Source organism: Felis catus, chromosome A1 (assembly GCF_018350175.1).
Source record: "Felis catus isolate Fca126 chromosome A1, F.catus_Fca126_mat1.0, whole genome shotgun sequence".
Classification (NCBI taxonomy): Eukaryota; Metazoa; Chordata; class Mammalia; order Carnivora; family Felidae; genus Felis; species Felis catus.
In genome coordinates, this window is record NC_058368.1 from 192,307,763 (window position 1) to 192,329,566 (window position 21,804).

At 40.5% G+C, this 21,804-nt stretch overlaps 1 protein-coding gene across 1 annotated transcript in view; it reads left to right on the forward strand.

Moving 5' to 3' along the window:
* Positions 1-21,804, forward strand: part of GEMIN5 (gem nuclear organelle associated protein 5) — a 41,341-nt gene that overhangs the window by 16,001 nt on the left and 3,536 nt on the right. Inside the window, exons 13-26 of the mRNA XM_003981475.6 lie at positions 433-614; positions 3,699-3,838; positions 4,723-4,894; positions 7,430-7,657; positions 8,682-8,795; positions 9,257-9,379; positions 10,680-10,775; positions 11,188-11,325; positions 12,317-12,464; positions 15,589-15,708; positions 16,136-16,346; positions 17,860-18,108; positions 19,626-19,788; positions 20,559-21,063. Of these exons, the coding sequence (XP_003981524.3) occupies positions 433-614; positions 3,699-3,838; positions 4,723-4,894; positions 7,430-7,657; positions 8,682-8,795; positions 9,257-9,379; positions 10,680-10,775; positions 11,188-11,325; positions 12,317-12,464; positions 15,589-15,708; positions 16,136-16,346; positions 17,860-18,108; positions 19,626-19,788; positions 20,559-21,063 (2,589 nt within the window). The remainder of the gene's footprint in view (positions 1-432; positions 615-3,698; positions 3,839-4,722; positions 4,895-7,429; positions 7,658-8,681; positions 8,796-9,256; positions 9,380-10,679; positions 10,776-11,187; positions 11,326-12,316; positions 12,465-15,588; positions 15,709-16,135; positions 16,347-17,859; positions 18,109-19,625; positions 19,789-20,558; positions 21,064-21,804) is intronic.

Consider the following 21,804-nt stretch of genomic DNA (forward strand, 5'->3'; position numbering starts at 1 on the left):
ATGCTTCACAAAATGTTGGTCTGCACTGAAATGCATAAATCGTCCTTCATTTTTTTAAACTAAGCCTGGGAAGAAATGGTTTTTAGACCTCACCATGCTCTTTCCAAATGTTGATCCTAATTACATAGTCCTAATTTAGCCATTGGCTCATTAATTCTTTTAGCTTTTCCATAGCACCGTTTATTACAAGAGCCTGATAAACACAACTGCTGCCCAGAGATTGATGGGATTTTTTCAAAACTGAATACATTTGTTTAAAAAAACAACTTTTTGGTTTTGGCTCTCTATAAGAGAGTGACCTCTGCAGTGATAGATAGGGTTATCCTATTCCATTTCACCTTTAGTTGAGTGATGGAATGAGGGAGATACTTGTTTGCATTAGATTGTAATTTGACCATCCATCTTTCTTGTCTCATGGGTTTGTGACTCCAGATCGATAGAAATATTTCAAGTTCCCAACCTGAAACTGATATGTACCATCCAGCAGCATCACAAGCTTGTGAATACCATTAGCTGGCATCATGAGCACGGCAGTCAGCCGGAGCTGAGCTATCTGATGGCCTCTGGGTCCAACAATGCGGTCATTTATGTGCACAACCTGAAGACTGTCATAGGTAACTTTGCTTTCTTACATCCTGGGGCCATATGTGTTCAGCTATTCTGCATTCCAAGTTTTGTACCTTTTTACTTATTTTTTGGTATTAAAATGTTATTCTTATTGTTGCTTCTGCTTTCAAAAGTAATATATTCATCTTACTTATAAGACAAAAATTTCAAACATGACAAAAAGGTTAACTTAAAAAATGAAGTTCCTCCCATAATAACATCCCTCAGTCATAACCAGCATGATTAGTTTGCTGAATGTTTTCTCCAGTTTTTTTTTCAGTACTGTTACTGCTGGGCACCTGGGTGGCTCAGTCTGTTAAACCTCCAACTTTGGCTCAGGTCATGATTTCACAGTTCGTGGGTTCATGCCCCGTGTTGGGCTCTGTGCTGACAGCTCAGAGCCGGGAGCCTTCTTCAGGTTCTGTGTCTCCCTCTCTCCATGCCCCTCCCCTGCTCGCGTGTGGTGTCTCTCTCTCTCTCTCTCAAAAATAAATAAACATTTTAAAAAGTTTTTTAGTAAAATAAAAATAAAAAAAATAATAGAGTATTGTTATTGCTAAGTGGCTCCAAAAAGATTGTGCCAGTTTATACCCTCTTCCTTCAGTGTTTGAGTATTTTACACACACATCCCATTCCCATGTTTGACTGTATCTAATTCTCATGGTCCTGTGAGGTAGACTGTGTTAGCCACATTTTCCTGATGTTTAAATTGAGGCCCAGAGAAGTTAGCTTAACTTCCTAAAGTCCCATAGCTAGTGTGGAGGGGAGCCTAGATTCAAGCCTGATTGCAGAACCTATGTGTTCTGGTAAGTACTATTCCTGCCTAGCAGGTTGATCTTTTTCACATTTCCATGACTTATTCCTTAAGGAGTCTTTGACCCTTCTCAGCACCCACAAAAACCATAATAGGTGGTTAGAAGAGCCCTTTTTTTTAATACAAAAGAAGTGCGATTACTTCTTTCCTAATATGAAGAAATTATAATCTGACACTGTGCTGTTTGAAGAGTAGTGCCAAGTATGTGCTGTGAAAATAGTGAAAACAGTTGACATTTTCATTTTCTCTAGAATTTCCAGTAGTTTTCTGAGAATCCTTATCTGTAACAACAAAAAATGATTCCAGCAGTGGTTCTCTCAAGTTAAAAGCAAATGGAAAACTATTAAAGTATAGACAGATTTTCCTAACAATAAGTAGTAGACAGTAACTAATGAGCATGATATGTTAGAAAGCTTATCCTGGTCTTTATCATTATTATCGGGATGCCAAGTTAAGCATCCACTTCGGCTGAGGGCATTGACTTAATTCCTCAGAGCAATGCAGATCTTTGTCTACTTTAACACTAATATCTTAGCTTGTTTTTTATTTTTTATCTACTGAATAATAGAACAAGAAAAAAAGTTGGCCAGAATCAATATCCCTTTCAGACTGGGAACTCTCATACTCTTGTTCAAACGTTCAACAGCTATTAACATTTTGTCATATTTGCTTGGTTTTTGTTTTTGCTTTGTTTCATTTTGTTTTGTTTTGTTTTGTTTTGTTTTTTGCTTTAAATATTTCTTTCAGGGAGAGGACCCCACACTCCTACTCAGTTAAGGGAAGCATTTTTACAGCCTTAAGGTCTTTTATTTTTTTTATATTTACCATGCCATGAATTCATATGGAATGGGTTCCAGCAACTCAGACTCCTTTCTGCTGGTCCTCACAGAATGTGCTTCTCTGGGTGGGGCAGGCTGGTGCTTCAGTTGAACCCAAGTACCTTTCTCCTTGGCTTCTTTCTTTTTCTGATCATTTTCCTTCACTGCTTCAGGAAGCTATCTTGGCTCTTCGAGTGCTTTATATGGTCAATACATACATTAGTTCTCTTGGCAAGAATCTTGTCCTTGTTTGTTTACAATAATGCCAAAAGCATGCTGGGTAACACCATAGGCTCTTCCAGTTTTGCCATGGTAAAATTTGTGTGGCATTCCTTTTTGAACAGTGCCTATTCCCTTGATGTCCACAATATCACTTTTCTTGTAGATTAACATGTATGTGGCCAAAGGAACGACTCCAAGTTTTCTAAAAGGCATAGGGAACATACAGCGAGTACCTCTCCTCTTTCCCTTTGTGTTGGTCCTTGTGGCAAATTATTAGAAAATGGCAGTTCTGGCTGAAAGGGATAATTGCTGCTTGGTTCTCTATGTGTCTGTGTATGTACTTTTCCCAAACCTTTTGTGTTGAATGCGTCATTCTCTCCATGTCCCTTAATATTTGTGTATTTTGTAAGAATAAGGATATTCCCTTACAATCCACAATTCCACTATCAACTGTAGTTAATTTAACAATATACAGTGGTTTAATCTATCATCCATATTCTAGTTTTGTTGATTGATCCAATAATATCCTTTATATCTAGAATAGTTTCTCAGCCCTTTTTCATTTTTAAACTGTATTTATTTTTGAGATAGCACACGCATGAGCAAGGGAGGGGCAGAGAGAGAGAGGACAAGGAGAATCCCAAGCAGGCTCCACACTCAGCATGGAGCCCAATGAGGGGCTCAATCTCATGACCATGAGACCACGACCTAAGTCAAAATTAAGAATCGGATGCTCAATCGAGCCACCCAGGCGCAAAGTCCAACATGAGGCTTGGTCTCAGGAGCTGAGAGATCATGACCTGAGCCAAAATCAAGAGTCAGATGCTTAAATGACTGGACTACCCAGGAGCCCTATAGCCATTTTGTTTTTAATCTTTGAAGAATATTGCCCTGTTATTTTGTAGATGCCCCTTTAATCTGGTGTTTTTCTTATAGATTCAGATTATATATCTTTAGCTACCATAAAAGTGATGATACATCCTCCTTGGTACCATATGCAAAAGGCATTATTTTCACTTTGGTGGCTTTTGAAAAGACAAAATGACAGCTAACAATGCAGTAAACCCATATGCCAAGCACTGTGGACATGCCCACAGTCTTAACCAATAAATAACATTGCCTGCTGAAAGTCATCTAGAAAGCATATGGCAAAATCTTGACTCTCCACAATAATACCTTCCTCTGGGTCTTTTTGTTGTTGGCTGTTGATAGAAATGTCATCTTTCCTTGTCTCTTAGAGAGCAATCCTGAATCTCCAGTGACCATTACAGAGCCCTACCGGACCCTGTCAGGGCACACAGCCAAGATTACCAGTGTGGCATGGAGCCCACATCATGATGGAAGGCTGGTATCTGCTTCCTACGATGGTACAGCTCAGGTACTATTGTGTCCTTGATTCTGTGGGTTCCTCACCACATACTCTAATTTGAACTCTTTCCTCTTTTCCCCCAGTTGTGTACATTCTTTTCCTCACCATTATCTTGTACAGAAAGGGATATTCTGAGCTCTAGAAAACATCCCACATATCTGGGACTTTGGCAGGCTAAGATTGTTTTTTGGGGGGTTTTGGGGTTTTTTTTTTTACTTAGATGAAAGGGAAAGTATTGATAGGGAACTAGCTAAATTCTAGTATCTTTTAAGATTTCATTCTTACTGTCATAAGATGGGCTAAATTGATGTGAGAAGTACCTGTTCCTGTCTTAAACACAAATGGCTATAAATCATGAACAATTTTTTTAATAATAAATTGTAAGTCAGAAATCTTCAGGTTGGAAGAAATAAAAGTGAGATGCCAAGCCTGAGCTATGAGATAGGACTTTCAGATATCAGAACCAGAATAGACATTAGTAACTAGAGAGCTAATAATCTCTGTGATGGATGTCAGTCTCTGTTGAGTTGTAATTGAGTTATCTGCACAAACCAAGAAGCCATGAAGGGCTGCCCTCTGTGAAATGGAGACTGGAGTAATTCAAGAAACAGTAAGGAAATTGATCATTTGCCAAGAAATGGGGCAGAAGAATCACCTGCAAAAAATTAGAACTGTAAGCATGGACTACACATGCAGCTGTGAGTTCTGAATTAGAATTCTCATGACACAGGAAATACCATTTCTGAAATTTGAACACCTAAGAGGAAATAATAAGTCATAAGAGTAAACAAGAGTACACAGATTTGTTTAAATCTTTTTAAATTTATACCTGCTCCCCAAAGCAATAGAATAACCAAAAATTATCTATGCTGTCATGTGGCTTTTGGTTTTAGGTGTGGGATACTCTCAGAGAAGAGCCTCTGTGCAACTTCCGAGGACATCGAGGTCGACTGCTTTGTGTGGCATGGTCCCCACTGGATCCAGACTGCATCTACTCAGGGGCAGATGACTTCTGTGTGTACAAATGGCTCACTCCCATGCAAGAACATTCTCGGCCTCCTCAAGGTCAGTCAGAACTGGGAGCCCATAAATGCTTGCCTACTTCCCTTTCTCCCTACCTCAGTAACTAAGTTGATCAGGCTCAAGCAAAGAGGACATTCATGTAGGGCTCTGTAATGGTCACTGGAGATTCAGGATTGCTCTCTAAGGTGGCAGCAACAGCATGGCACGGGTTGCTTTCCTAATCAAGGAAGGCAGCCATGAGGGGCCTAAGGACAACATCCAAATAGTGTCGAGTAGACCTATGCCCACATCTTGGTTTCTAGATAGCATTCTCTGTTAAGAGAGACTAACCAGGGCTTCTTGGAGAAATGGCTAATTCCAGGTTGAGCCAGGAAAAATACAAGATGGGCCTGGCACATCATCCAATGCCACAAAGGAAGGAGATGTCCAAAGAACTGAGATCTGTCAAGAGGACAAAGAAGCCAGCTTGCAGGGGCTCCCACTAACCAAATCTGAGACAGTCTGAACTTGAAAATAATGAACAGAAGAACTCCCTGGCTAGCAAAGATTAACTGATACCAGTTATATATTAAACAACTAAAAATGTGCCTAAATAAATGAAATGATCTATCCACATGATGATTTGTAAAAAAAAAAAAAAAAAAAAAAAAAAAAAAGTGCTCATGGTAGCTTTATCTGTAATGAACACAAACTGGAAACAACCCACATGTCAATTGGCACAGTAAATACACTGGTATATCCCTACAGTGGAATTATCAGTACTGTACTATCAGTACAGTAGTTATCAGTAACTACTGATAAACATAGCAAAATGTGTGAATCCCAAAAAAATGTTCCACTGAACAAAAGATGCCAGGCACAAAAGAATGCATGCTATGTAATTCTAATGTACAGTCAGAAACACAAGTATCTACAATATGAAATTCTAAAAAGGCAAAACTATAGTGACAGCAGATGAGTGACTGCCTGGGACTCAGGAAGGGGGTGCATCTTACTGCAAAGAGGCATGAGGAAATGAGATAATGGAAATATTTTATTCGCAGTGGTGAGTTACATGACTATACATCTGTCAAAACTCATCGAAGTATTAAAAAGTGGGTATATTGTGTTAAACTATACCTCAATAAAGACGACTTAAAAAGCAAGGGATAAATGCTTTAAAACTTAAAAAATAAATAAATAGTAATGGATTAAAACTAACTAGGGGGGGGCGCCTGGGTGGCGCAGTCGGTTAAGCGTCCGACTTCAGCCAGGTCACGATCTCGCGGTCCGGGAGTTCGAGCCCCGCGTGGGGCTCTGGGCTGATGGCTCAGAGCCTGGAGCCTGTTTCCGATTCTGTGTCTCCCTCTCTCTCTGCCCCTCCCCCGTTCATGCTCTGTCTCTCTCTGTCCCAAAAATAAATAAACGTTGAAAAAAAAATTTAAAAAAAAAAAAACAAAAAAAAACAAAAACAACTAACTAGGGGGCACCTGCCTGTCTCAGTCGGTTAAGCATCTGACTCTTGATTTAGGCTTAGGTCACGATCTCACAGTTCATGAGTTTGAGCACCGCGTCGGGCTCTGCGCTGATCACGCAGAGCCTGCTTAGGAATCTCTCCCTCTCTCTCTGCTCCTCCCCTGCTCATTGTTGCTGTCTAAAAATAAATAAATGAACTTAAAAATTAAAAAAAAATAGGAATCCATGAGTCCCTATTGGGGGGGTGGGTAATGAAGGTCTAAATAAACGGGGAAACAAAAGCTCTTTACAGAATGCCAACTAATGAATGTAGAATGAATGATGGAATTAGAAAATTACCATTCAGCCATCATGGTAACAGTTTTTTGTCAAGAAACATCGGTGGATAGTAAAACTAGTGGACACAAACTTATTAATTACAAAGGGAAAATAAGTTTTCAGGGAGAAACCTGCCCCCTTAATGTAGTGATGGAAGTAAACAAATAATGAGACAAGTAGAAACTATGTGCTACCCACTGTGTTACATTGACAGCATCACTCCTATGTATTCCAACCCCAAATGTAAAACCTAAATTTAATCATAGCAGACATCAGGCGGTGGGGGAAATCAACAAAATAACAGCCCTGTAATCTTAAAAGTTTCAAGTCATGCAAATTAACAGGAAAACGAGCCTCCTCCAGACTGAAGGGAACTAGAGAGATGTAACAAGCAAGTTCATCATGTAATCCTGGATTGATTCCTTTTGCCATAAAAGACATTCTTGGTACAACTGGCAGAACTTGAATACAGTCTGTGGAGTAGACAGTAGTAATGCATTGATGTTAATTTCTTGATTTTCTTGGTTGTGTTGTGGTAATGTAGGAGAATGTCCCTGTGTGTAGGATACACACTATAAGTATTCAAGGATAATTGGGCATCATATTCATGGTTTAATGAAATCCTAAAAGGGTTTGGTATGGTTAACTTTTTGATACTCTAACTCTAAAAATTCATGGGGAAGGAAGAGAAGTGGTGAGAATACTATCAAAAAAAAGAGTGAGGACGTTTTAGAGATTGTCTCCTAGAGTGCTTTTAACCAAGAATCTGTACTTTACCTTTTGTCTTAATCGCGATACCTCTAGGTAAGAAAAGTATTGAATTAGAGAAAAAAAGGCTCTCTCAACCTAAGCCAAAGCCCAAAAAGAAGAAAAAGCCCACCTCGAGAGCTCCTGTAAAGCAGGATGTGTATGACGGGAATGAAGACGAGAGCATCAGGGAGAGCTCGGGACCTGTTGAGAACGGTCTGTCGGACCAGGAGGGTGAGGAGGAAGCCCGGGAGCCAGAGCTACCCAGTAGCATCATCTCAGTGGGTATGTGGCCAAATCCTGTGTTTCGTGGACTCTCTAGGACTTTATAGTCATGACCAGGGAACTAAGCCAGGTCCTTACTCAGTTTGAAATTTCTCTGTCTCTGACCTATGTATTGTCCCATCTCTGTAACTTAAACTGTATCTTTGGTGCCGTTAGAAACTCCATTCATTTCTTAAAAGGTTATCTTAAGCCTCTACACCCCTTTGAAGTGGTAAAGTGGATCTGGTGGAAGACTGGGATCGAAATAGTGAAGGTCTTTAGAGAAAACTTCTTAGCACCTTGGGCAGGATAAGACTGTGGGGCAAAGTGAAACCAGGGCAGTTTACTCATAGAAACTGACATGGGAAAAGTTTTCACAGTATCACATCTAGCCACAGTTATTGAAAGAAACCACTGCCCCTTACCAGCATCTGACCTAGAAGCTACCGCCACCCTGGGAAAAGGTTAGGAAAATAAAGAGCTAAAGGCTTAATGGATTTATTTTTTTAGGCTCATCAAAATGCCTTTATATCACAGAATGGTTGTACAAAATGTTCTTTACCCCTGTATACCAGCCGCTGGGTTGTTGTTTTTTTTTTTTCCCCCAGCTGGGCTTTTTTTTTAAAGTTCATGGTTGTGTGTGCTCAGGACTGTGACTCCATATCACATACCCTTAATAATTTCTATTAGTAAAGTTGTTCCTTGTTTGTGTAATTAAATATATACACTTAATACTTTGTTACCTAAATATGTAACAAGTCTTTTGTCATCTGAGCAAGGTTTCAGAATTCCTGGGCCTATGGTATAAAGTTGTGGCAGCTGGAAACTTACAATTTCTCCTGAGATCAATCAGTCAGAGTTCTAAGACTTAGACATTTTGTGAGGTGGGAAAAGGGAGACTACCCATGTTTCCTTTTGAAAGTATTTTATCTCATGTTATGGAATACATAAATAATATTAAGCCTGGTTTAGTTCTTAATCATTAAAAAGAACTAGACTCTATATTGTTCTCCTCCAAACTTTTTCTTTATCTCCTATGATACAGCTTCTAGAGAACCAGTTACCTGCACTCCGGTTTCCATAGGTTTTGAAAAGTCAAAAATCACTGTTAATAACAAAGTCACAATACTGAAAAAGGAGCCACCTAAAGAGAAGTCAGGTTGGTGTCTAATGGTTAAAGTATTTTGTTAAAGCATCCTCAAATATTACATGCAACTGAAAACAGTCAAAAATGTTTGGTTTTTATTGTTGTTGGTTGGTTATTAGGATTTTTGTTTGTTTCTTGGGTTTTAAATGTTTGTGTTTTGATTATTTCAATTTTGGGTCATGCTTTTAAACATTTTTAGCACTTAAACAATTTTAAACATTTTTTTTAACGTTTTCATGAGGAAGTGTCATTTTGCAACTGTTGATAATGCTTCACAGGGGTTCACAGGGGCGTGTTGTGTGTGTGTTGTACACACTGCCCCCAGCTAACTTAACCTGAAAGCTTCTTCTTAAGTAGCAAATTTTCTGATGAGTGGCATTATCCCTCCAGTAGGTTACAGTCGCACAATGGCCATCCCGTTTGTGATTCTGATCAGCTCTTCTTAGACCATCTATATTTTTATTACATTTCAGAATCCATAACCAAGAAGCGAAAAGCTCGTTCCATGCTTCCACTGACTACCAGCCTGGACCACAGGTCTAAAGAGGAGCTTCATCAGGACTGTCTGGTATTAGCAACGGCAAAACACTCCAAAGGTACAAAAATACACTCCCTTGGCCCATCCATAGTCTTCTGGGAACTAGCACATAAGAGGCGCTTGCTTGTATATTTGTTGGATGAATGAGCACACAAATGTCTAGAGTTGTTTATATTTCTAAATTCTTTTCCAACCTTCCATCCCCCCCATGGCCCCACCGCCAGGCTCCCCCGTGCCTTTGCGATGTAGTGCTCTGACTTATTGTTCTAAATCCAGTTGTCACCAGCCATCTATGTGCCGGAATTGGTATGATGGCTTAAATACCTCAGCATGAATCAACTCCTTCAACTATTTTCCCCCCGGGAAAACAGTATCTTCAATTAGAAAAAAAAGTATTTCCTTGTTGGAAATATACCCATAATATGGCAGTTCCTTTTTTTGGATTTGGTGGAAGTTTTTGTTATAGAAGGGTTTTTTTTATTTTACTTTTGCAAAGCTCTCATTTAAGGCCCATTATTTTGATATTTGAACAGCTGTATTTTTTTGAATTTTACATGTTGAAAATAGATACACATGATAAAATGAAATTCAGAGCTTCAAAAAGAATGTAAATCCCCATCCCACTCTGATACCCAATCCTCACATTTCCCCTCAAGACCACACTGTTAACAGTTTTTGTCTCTCTCCAGAAATATTTTATGCTCTTCTTACATACATAAGCCTCTTTTGGGGACTTTATCTTGACTTCCTGTAACTTACACACTTTATCATATAGCTTTACATTATTAACTTTACTGGAAAGTTACTCAGTTGACTTTTTAAAAACCAGAATGATTATTGAATCCCTTTGTGGTGGGTCCTAGTAAATGTTAAGGACATTTCTTATTGGGATTTGAGGTTGGCCTTTTTTTTTTTTTTTTTTTTTTGAGGCAGAGGAGGGGCAGAGAAATAGGGAGAGAGAGAGAATCCCAAGTAGGTTCCACACTCAGCATGGAGCCCAGCGAGGGGCTCAATCTCACAACTGTGAGACCACTACCTGAGCAGAAATTAAGAGTCAGACACTCAAATCGAGCCACCCAGGTGCCCCTGGGGCTAGCTCTTTACATCCTCTTTCACCCCTTCCCCACCTTTATTTGAGCAAACTGCAGACTAAATTGTCTCACTGGATTTTGCCAAGGCTGAGCTTTAACACAGTGTTTTCATGTTTTGCTACCCTTGTAACCAGGAGGGGTCTCTGTTAGGGTAAACAAGGGCACAGGACTTCTCTTCACTGTCTGAAATGGGTCGTCTGGACACACATTTGGAAGTAATTGGACAGAAAACAGTAACCTCATTTTCTTGTCTTTTTGAATTCGCAGAGCTAAATGAGGACATGTCTGCTGATCTTGAGGAAAGATTTCACCTGGGACTTTTCACAGACAGGACTGCCCTGTACAGAATGATTGAAGTTGAAGGTGAGGCAGGTCCAGTCAACATAACCCAGTCTGTCTCCATGCTTCCCTAATACTTTGTACACACCTGTTTTATGGCTGCCATCCTGTGGCATCATACTGGTTGGTTTTACATTTCAACTAACTAGGTTTTGAGTTCCCCAATCTGCATATTCCCATATACCCCTTGCATCTCTCATAGGACCCTAAACATACAGTGTTCACTCTGAGTGTAAGTGAAAATGAGTGGGTGGACAAGGGACTGAGTGGGCTTTAAACCACATTATGAACACTCTGAGAGATGACTCACCCATCAGCCAGCAACAACATATTACAGGAATTTGTTCCCCTCTTTTCATCCTGACTTTCTTTCTCTTAAAGTCTGTGCAGACAGGTTTCTGAAACATCTTCCCAACATTATGTCTCCTCCAAACAGGAAAGGGTCACTTGGAGAATGGCCACCCTGAGTTATTTCACCAGCTCATGCTTTGGAAAGGAGATCTAAAAGGTGTTCTTCAGACGGCAGCGGAAAGGGGGGAGCTGACAGACAGTCTTGTGGCTATGGCACCAGTTGGTATGTTCTTCTCGACAAAAGGGCTGTCACCTTGAAGATAAGTCCACTAAAGATGGACACTCTCTTGCAGGACAATTTGGCCATGTCTAAAAACTTTAACTCCGCAATTCTAGGTGTTGGAAATTAACTGTACTCACACGTGCAAAATGACAAGTATACAGGCACTGTCATTACAGCAGTGTTTGTCATAGCAAAAGACCACAGGAACCTCTCTGTCCATCAGTAAGAGACTAGCTAAATCTCATACCTCTACGGTAGAATCTCTTGGGAAAAATTAGGCAGCTCTTTGCATTCTAGTATGGAGTGAAGCTCCAAAAGCGTAGTAGGGAGAAGACTCAAGATGTTGATACATGACAATATTTACTACTCTGTCATTTATGTTTGTCTTCACATAGTATTTCAAAAAGGTTTCAAAAGAAACTAGAAATAATGGTTGTCTCTAGGCAAAGGAATTTGGATGAGTTTGGGTGGGAGGACACCAGAATAACAAGGTAAATTATGCCATGCCCAGTTTTTTAACTTTATTCAAGTATACTTTAAAAAAAAAAAAAAAAAAAAGAAGTACACAGGTTATGATGGCACAAACTGAATACACCCTTGTAACCAGCACCATATCAAGAAGTATAACACTGCCAGAAAGCACCTAGGAAGCTTCCCTCATGCTCCTGTTCATTCAGTCTCCACACACCCCAACAAGGCTAATCACTGCCCTGACTTCCATATTCTCTTGTACCTTTTGAATTTTGCATTATTTTTTATGTGTTAGCTAATCAAAGAGAAAAAAATTTATGTTTCAAAACATGGGTATAGGGCGAGTAAATGAAGCAGATAATCTGTAATGATAACTGAATTCAGAGTATCTAAATGCTCTACTTAGTGTGGTGACTAAAACCAAGGTGTTTTTATTCCAAATGTACATTCTTTTTTTCCTTACCCCTGCTGCTGCTGCTGCTTATTCAACCGTCTTTTTTTTTTTTTTTTTTTTTTTTAGCTGGCTACCATGTGTGGCTGTGGGCCGTGGAAGCTTTTGCCAAACAGCTGTGTTTTCAAGATCAGTACGTTAAGGCTGCCTCTCACCTCCTTTCTATCCACAAAGTATATGAAGCTGTAGAGCTGCTCAGGTCAAACCACTTCTACAGGTTTGTAGGACCCTACAGTTGAACCACCAGTTGGGCACAGTGTGGAATTAATCTGCTGACCGGTACCACTTAACGATAACCAGCAGAAATCTTGGTTGTAATTAAACATTGCAGACGTACAGAAATACATGCACACTAGCGTAACAAACACCAGTGTACCCACTACCCATACTTAACAAGCGTTAACTTCGATCAGTATTTGCCACTGATCTTTTTCAGAATTTCTTTATCCCTAAAGTTGCAAACATAGAGAAACCATGTAATACAAAAGAGATGGGATCTTGTCAGCCACCCCAAAAGCTCCCCATGTCCCCAACTGTTGTTGTTTTTAATTATAACACTCCAGATTTGACTGAATTGCCTTTCTCTAGTTCTGTCCTCATCCTTTCTCTAAGAAGCAACCATTCTGCTGAGATTGGTTTGAATCCTTCCTCTCCAAGTTACTACACTTTCACTATAATACATTTGTAAGTAATGACAAACAAAAGGAGTAAAATATTTCTTATAAACAGCATACAGGTTTTTTTTATCCATTCTGATGGTTTCTGTCTTTTAATTGGAATGGTTAGGCCATTTACATTAAATATAAATATTGGTGCAATTAAAATTTACCATCTTGCTATTTTGCTTTCTTTTGGATTACTTGAATATTTTCTTATCTCCAATCCTGGCTTATTAGCTATACTCTATTTTATGGTTGCTTTAGGGTTGATGATGATTAGCATGTTTTTTTAATTTTTAAGTTTATTTATTTATATTGAGAGAGAGGGAGAGAGAATCCCAAGCAGGCTCCACACCATCAGCACAGAGCCCAACGTGGGGCTCAGACCCACAAACCATGAGATCGTGACCTGATCTGAAACCAAGAGTCAGGCATTTAACCGACTGAGCCACCCAGGCGCCCCATGATTAGCGTTTTTAATTTTCACAGTTTACTTTCAACTAATATTGTCCTACACCTTATATAAAACTTATTTCTTTCCTTCCCTCCTGTCCTTTCTGCTACTTACTTGTCATATATTTGACATGTTATAGCCCCACATTACAGTGTTAGAATTTTTGCTTTAACCTGTCATCTTTTTAAATAACTTTTTAACTTTAAAACTTTTTTTATATCACCCACATACTTATTTCTAGCATTTTTCATTCTCTTACGTAGGTCCAACGTTCCAACTGCTATCAATTCCTTCTTCACCTGAACAAGAATTTCATTTTTTTTGTAGTGTGATTCTTCTGGTGACCAATTCCATCAGCTTTTGTTTGTCTATAAAAGTCTTTAATTTTGCCTTCATTTTAAAGGATCTTTCTCTGGGGGTAGAATTCTAGATTGGCAGTTTTTGTCTTTCAGGGCTTCAGAGATGACTATTTACTCTTACATTGTTCTTGACTTGACTGCATCTATTCCCATCTTTGTTATATAGGAACTGTCATTTTTTTCTCACTGTTTTTAGAACTTTCTCCATCACTGATTTTCAGCCATTTGATGTGATGGCTTTGGTGAGACTTTGTCTTTTTCCTGTTTTGGTTTGTCTTCCTCTGAAGGGTGTTGAACTCTGTTTTAGTGAGCACTAAAGTTGCTAATAGAACAGCTTGATCTTTTCATGGCTTGTTTTTAAGGTTTCTTAGAACAGGTTTAGAGAAATCTTTTTTTTTTTTTTTAAGTTTATTTATTTTGAGAGAGAGAGTGTGCAGGAGAGGCAAAGAGAGAGAGAATCCCAAGCAGGCTCCTTACTGTCAGCGTAGAACCCAACGTGGGGCTTGAACTCACGAACCGTGAAATCATGACCCGAGCCAAAATCAAGAGTCGGACACCTAACCGACCGAGCCACCCAGAGAAATCTATATTCTAGAATTAGTTTGTCCTTCTACCTTCTGGTGTCTTTACTGAATGCCTGTGTGTTCAACAAATCAGAACTCAAATGTCTGGCTGGTCAAAACACAGAAGTCCCCTATGCCCTGAGTGAACTCTGGGAATTATTCAGCTTATAATTCCCTGATTGTTCTTTATCCAGCCTTAAGGAATGTCCTACACATGCATGGCTTTGTGTTTAGCCAAAGACTCATGAGATCCCCAAACAGAGTTCTGTAGGGCTTCCCCTGGATAGCTTCTTCCTTCCTATTATCCTGCCCCTCATATTCCAATTATTTTGTCTCTCCTCCACTCAGTAAGACTGCTGGGGCTCTGCTGGGTTCTCTATAGGAAAATGGCTATTAGGAGGTTCCCTTCTCTCGGGGATAACAATCCTGAGCTGCCTGGATCCAATGTCTGAAAACAGTTGTTTCATACATATTTTGTCTAGTTTAGTGGCAGGAGGGTAAGTCTGGTAAGTTGATGTCTCAAAATACTTCTTAAACATTGCTCTGCATAGATCACCTTAATCTAAAATACTTTTATTCTAGCTACAACTTTATGTTGGCTACAACTCAGAAGTTGTAGGTCAGTTGAAAATATTAGCTCACTGAATTATACAGATACTCCAGATGTTAACACATTTCATTATAAAATATCCAGAAACATTCACATTCTTAAATATCACCATCAGTCTCTTCAGAAAAGTCTTTAGCATTTGGGAAGCTATCTAGCCCACAGTGGCAGGCATAGATTTTCTAAAATTCTCGTTTTCACTTGAAAGCTCAAAATTTATCATTGGCAAAAATACTGTTGGTTGTCAAGTGACAGACTTGGGGATCCCCAGGAATCCACAGACCACACGTTAAGAACTGCTGACCCAGGTGAAGAATTGAGCTCAGCATGTGGTTTTAACTTCCCACGTGGGGTGCCTGGGTGGCTCAGTCGATTGAGCGTCCGACTTCGGCTGGTCAGGTCATGATCTCACGGTTCATGGTTTCAAGCCCCGCGTTGGGCTCTGTGCTGAGCTCGGAGCCTGGAGCCTGCTTCAGCTTCTGTGTCTCCCTCTCTCTCTGCCCCTCCCCTGCTCACGCTGTCTCTCTCTGACTCTCAAAAATAAATAAATGTAAAAAAAAAAAAAAAATTTAACTTCCCACATAGTGCAGGAAAATGGTTTTGTACAGGAAGTTGGAACAGTATAAACAACACAAGAGGGACAGTTTATCCTATCTTCCAGACTTTTCAAATTGGCTTTTTATCTGTTCTGGCCTCTAGGGAAGCTATTGCAGTTGCCAAGGCCCGACTGCGCCCAGAAGACCCGATCCTGAAGGACCTGTACCTCACCTGGGGAGCCATCCTGGAAAAAGACGGCCATTATGCCGTGGCCGCCAAATGGTAAGCTGGAGGGAACAGGCATGTACCCAAACATCGAAGAGCTGTGATGCAGAAGAGCAGGACCAGAGTAGTAAGTTTAGAGGGGGAGGTAAAGTGACTAGAAAACAAAAAGCCTTATGTGTATTAAAGCTAGCTTCATAAGATTCATCGTCCTTGAATGAATCCTTTATATAAACCACCTCCCTTATATAAATCACCATAACTACTGAAGAAACCTCAGTAGCAGACTCAGAAATTCCACCTTTCTCTAGTAATGTCTGTACTATCAAATAAGGAAACTGGGAGAGAATAAAAACTCTATTTGGGTTCAGTTCAGCAAATGTATGTCCTTACCCTGTAGGATGCTGCCACTCATTCTCTATGTTGAGATGGAAGAGGGTATAGGAGATCTGTTCATGACACTTTTGGGTTTTTGTTTGTATTACAGCTATTTAGGGGCTGCTTCTGCTTATGATGCAGCCAAAGTTTTATCCAAGAAGGGAGACGCAGCATCACTTAAAACAGCTGCAGAACTGGCTTCAATTGTAGGAGAGAATGAGTTGTCCTCTTCCCTGGCTCTCAGATGTGCCCAGGAGCTGCTTTTGGCCAGGAACTGGGTGGGAGCCCAGGAAGCACTGAAGCTACATGAAAGTCTAAAGGTCAGTCTGTTCTTGTATCTCCAGGTATTTAAGAGGGAAAGGCCACAAGTCCTTTTCTAGTCAAATTCCAAATGAATAACCCAGTTGCACAGCTGTCCCAGTTTGGCAGGTACCCTTAGAAGTGTCCAGCAAGCCCTGGCCATACTATCCCATGGAAGTACCATGGCTTGTCCACTGCCATATTCAGAGTAAGAGATAATGTAATCATTCATATTATTCTCCTTCCTTATCAATTTGTGTACAACATACATGAGTCGATTTTAGTCAGCATAGCCCTGAGCCAGCAGTCTGGTGTTTCTTTATTGGTGTCATCAGGTCTTCTTTGAAGAGGGAGAGGAAGGGGAGGATTTCCAACAGAAATCAAGGTGCTCCGCCATAGATAGCATCACTCTTTAACTATAAGCCATAACGAAGTGTGGCGAAATCAACATTTTGTTAAATGTCTGTTTATCCCTTTCTGGTTAACTATGAGTAACTCACCACTGTTTTATTTGACGCATCAAACTGAGATTACTTTAAAAGCATCAGCACTCTCATTTTCTAAAACACATAAACATTTTAGATAGCTTTACTGCTCAGATACTAACATGAACTTTGTAAGCTCCCCTCTCCCTAATAGAGTAACTGGACCTAAAGACAGTTCCTACCTAAATATTGAAACCCAAGAAAAATAGTAGCTTTCTAGGAAAGCTACTTCCTAGCAAAAGTAATATGCCCTCAAAGACAGTGTCACTTGGTGTGTTACTTATAAAATGACCGAATCTAAAGAGATTTTAATTTATCCATAGCAAAAAAAAAAAATTCCAGAATGGTTATTTAAGCATTTCTTTTTTCTTTTAAAAAGCATCCTTATGAAAGCAAGAAAACCTTTACGTTTATGCAGAATGCTGTTCTGGTCATTGTCAGGCTATTTGGGCTAATATTTTGCCAAACCGAACTGAGAAAATACTGTTACAAGGGTATACGTGAACCTCATGGCAACTGAAGGTCTTAGCAAAAAGAAAGATACTTGCTGACTCCTCTGAAGCCTGCTGGGACATGGCACCCGATACCTGCCGCAGCTGTCATATCTGCACAGCTTATCTGCTCTAGCACCTTCTGCCCATTGCACTTTGCTTCTGTATCCCTTAATGTAAAGTTTGGACGGGGGAAAGAACTGGATGAGCCCAGGCTGTCTTTTCTCAAACTGGGTCATAAGTCTTAGGTGACTGTCCTGTATGTGGTCTACACTGCAGTGGATAGGGCTGTAGTTGGGATTCTGTGTCGTAAAACTATTTGCTTGGGCTCCAGGCTACCTCCAGGATTCCTGCAAAGGCATCTGGAAAAATGTCTATTAGATCACCTCTTTACCCCCCGCCCCCTCACTCAATGACTCACACTGGCCAGAGGCAGCCCCCTAAAGGGTCTGGTTGCTGCAGATGCGATGGGGAACACAGAGAAACTGAGAAGAGCTCTTGAGATAATCAGGCACTTCCATTGCCTAACAGTTCCTGTCCTTGTTGTTGGGTTTCAGGGGCAGAGACTGGTGTTTTGCCTTCTTGAGCTCCTGTCCAAGCGCCTGGAGGAAAGGCAGCTTTCGGAGGGCAAAAGTTCTTCCTACAATGTGTGGGCTGCAGGCACTGAAGGGCCCTTCGTGGAGAGGGTGACTGCAGTATGGAAGAGCACCTTCAGCCTGGAGACCCCAGAGCAGTACCAGGCAGCATTACAGCAGCTGCAAACTATCAAGTACCCATCTGCTACAAATAACACTCCCTCCAAACAGGTACCCTGTCTGCACTCTGCAGTAAGCCTTCCTTAATCCACGTCTAGTATAATAAGGAAACCAACTGAATGCCAGTTTGCATTTCAGAAAAGACTAAGGCAGGCACAGGCAACCTGGAAAGATCCCTTCAAGACTAATTAAGGCCCTTTAGCTTTGAAGTTAGTCTTAGATCAGTATTCTCTTTAAAAAAAAAAAAAAAAGCCTAAACCTACACAAAAACACAGAGAAAAATATAGTACTCATCAACCAGGAATTACCAGAGTTCACGTGATTTGTCATTTTGCTTCATAGAGTTTTTTTGGTTTTATTTTGCATATATTCTTCTAGTTTTTAGTAAAAGAAATAAAGTAAGTTTGAAGTCCCTGGTGTCCCGGACCTTCCTTTGGTCCCATTCTCCTTTCCTAGCTTACCAAAGTCAGCCCCTAGGTCACTCATAGTATTATTTTTTGCCTCACTTCAGTGACCAGTTTGTAAAATCTATCTGTATTGATGCAGAGAGATAAGGTTGATTCATTATAGCAGCTATACCCATCCTATAAATGTATGTCAATTTATCTGCTTTTTCTTTTGAAAATGGAGGAAGGCTCATTTATTTTTGAGGAATGAGACTTCCTCAAATGATAATATAGCACCTTGGGAAACAGTTTGGCAGTTTCCTATTAAGTTAAATATAGACGTGCCCAGTGACCCAGCAATCCCACTGCCCAGATATTTCACTAAAAGAAATACAGCCTTGTACACAGCTGTTCGTTGCAGCTTAGCGGACAGCAGCCAAAAGCTAGAACAACCCAGACATCCATCAGCTGCTGAATGGATGTGCAAACTAGCCTATCCAGACAGTGGAATACTATACGTGCAGCAATACAAAGGAACAAGCTAGTGATATACAAATCATACTGGTAAATCTGGAAAGCATTATGGTAAGTGAAAGAACCAAGACACAAAAGACTACACGCTGTGGTTCCATTTATCTGAATTCTAGAAAAGACAAAATTTATAGTGACAAAAACCAGGTGAGGGGTTGCAGGGGGTGGGGAGAGAGGAATGCCTGCAAAGGGGCATATGGGAATATTCTGCAGTGACGAAAATGTTCTGTCTTGATCGTGGTGGTGATTGTAGCATGTGTATCTATAGAGATACGTGTATTTATCAAAATTCATCAAATGGCTCACTTAAAACTGATAAATTTTCTTACTTGTACAATTTTCTTAATTGTACTCCGGGTTGGTTGGTTGAATTACAGCTTTTAGTTCTGAAACTCACTTTTTAATTAAATGTAAATGTCACAGCATTTTTTTTTAGCATGAACAGACTTTAACACCAGACAAGGTATGTTGCTGTGCAACTAGATATGGAAGTTTCTCAGGGAAGCAAAAATGGGTGATGGAGACAGAAGGACCTTTCTTAAACTTGCACTGTGTCCTTCCTTCCAAGTGCAGTCAATAGGAATATTTCTGTATCATCCCAGTGCTTGCTGTGCAAGAATGTTTAACTGAAACTCTGGCTTTTCCCTCCAGCTTCTGCTTCATATTTGCCATGATCTGACGTTGGCAGTGCTAAGCCAGCAGGTGGCCTCCTGGGACGTGGCTGTGGAAGCCCTGCTTCGGGCTGTGGTCCGGAGCTACGACTCTGGAAACTTCACCATCATGCAGGAAGTGCACTCAGCCTTTCTTCCTGAGGGTAAATGACCCCAACCTTTGCCGGAGCATGCCTACTAATGGATGATGTAAACACCACCGATGGTGTAGCACCAGGAATACAAACATTATTGAAAGAGACTGGCCAGTTGTGTCATTTAGCACCAAGTTTGAATTCTCTTACCCAAGCTCCTAAGAGGGGGCCAGAACGGCTAAGCTGTTTTCCTTTACCTGGCCCTACCTACCTTACCTACCTTGCTGCCTTCTACAGATTTTTCTCCATGGTTTAAGAGAAATAGCAATGTGCTCAGAAGTTAAGAATGGAGAAGCACATGGGGCGCCTGGCTGGCTCAGTTGGAAGAGCATGCAGCTCTTGATCTCAGGGTCGTGAGTTCAAGCCCCACATTAGGTGTAGAGATTACATTAAATAAATAAATAGACTTAAAAAAAAAAAAAAAGAATGGAGAAGCACAACAGAAGGGACATTCTTTGAACTGCATACTTAGTCACTAAACTAAATCACTGATTTTTCAGAGACATAGTGAGATCATACCCCAGAGCTTTCATAGGAAGATGGAATACTTTTTCTGTAATGCTTTGATTGACTCGCAGACTACAGCAACAAGAACGCTGTCCTAGGTCAGGAGATGTTTAGCTCTGATTGGCTTTAGGTGAAAAGCATGTAACCCCATGGATCAGTGCTGTCCTTGTTCTTGAGCTCTGCCCCTTGGGTGATAGGAAACGTAACGGGAAGAGGAATGTGTATCTAGCAGAAACAGAAATGCACAACCCTAAATCCTTCTCTTCTTCTAGGCTGTGACCACCTAAGAGACACACTGGGTGAACATCAGTCCCCTACCACACCAGCTTTCAAAAGTTTGGAGGCCTTTTTTATTTATGGACGTCTGTATGAATTCTGGTGGTCTCTCTCCAAGCCTTGCCCTAAATCCAGTGTCTGGGTAAGAGCTGCTCATGGAAGGACAACTTCTGTGGAGCAAAGCCAGCAGATAGACAGTGCCAGCCCTGAAGAAACAGACCCTAATATTTCTCAGCCAAAGCCAAGCGGGCCTCCAGAATTAGACTTGAGCCTCACAGAAGAAAGTGAGCAAATGCTGATCACTTGTAAAGAGCTCTTTTCAGAAAAACACGCCAGTCTCCAAAACTCACAGAGAACCGTTGCTGAAGTACAAGAGACCTTGGCAGAAATGATCCGCCAACACCAGAAGAGTCAAGTCTGTAAATCCACAACGAATGGTCCTGATAAGAATGAATCTGAGCAGGTAGCAGAACAGCCCCTCTCTAGTCCTCAGAACCAGTGGTAAGTATAAGGTGGAATTGGAAATACCATGCTGGCTTCTCAGATAAAAATCAGTATGTGATGAGCTTTATCAGGTCACTTGCTGGCACCATCATGTAGAATGCACAGGCTTTGGAGTCTGACATGGGGTTCTAATCCGGCTCTGCTGACTGAGCTCAGGCAAGATTCTTAATGTTTCTGAGCATTTGTTCCCATATATACAACTGGGAGTACCTACTCCTACCTTGCTTGTTTGGGGAATTAAATGAAATCACAAATAGTGTTAATAATAGGATAGGGACACCTGGTGCTCAGTAGGTTCAGCGTCCAACTCTGGATTTCAGCTCGGGTCACGATCCCATTGTGGGATTGAGCCCCGGCGTTGGGCTCTGTACTGAGCATGGGACCTGCTTGGAATTCTCTCTCTGCCCTTCTCTTGCTTGCACTCTCTCTCTCTCTCAAATAAAAATAAAAAACTTAAAAAAAAAAAAACTCAGTAAAAAATAACAATAGGACAATAAAATCTTATCTCTAGGCGATGAATAGATTCCCCTCCCCCCAAAAAATTAACCAAGTAAAATGGAAGTGCATTATTGTATCATTAATGAAAACCACGGTTTTTCGATTATTCTATGCTATCCCAGAAAATACACAAAAAGAGCAGTGTACAAAACTGCACACTGAATTGAGAAAATCCCAAATGATCAGAATGTAACATCCTAATCACTTCCACTGAACATAGGGCCCAGGTGGATGACAGGA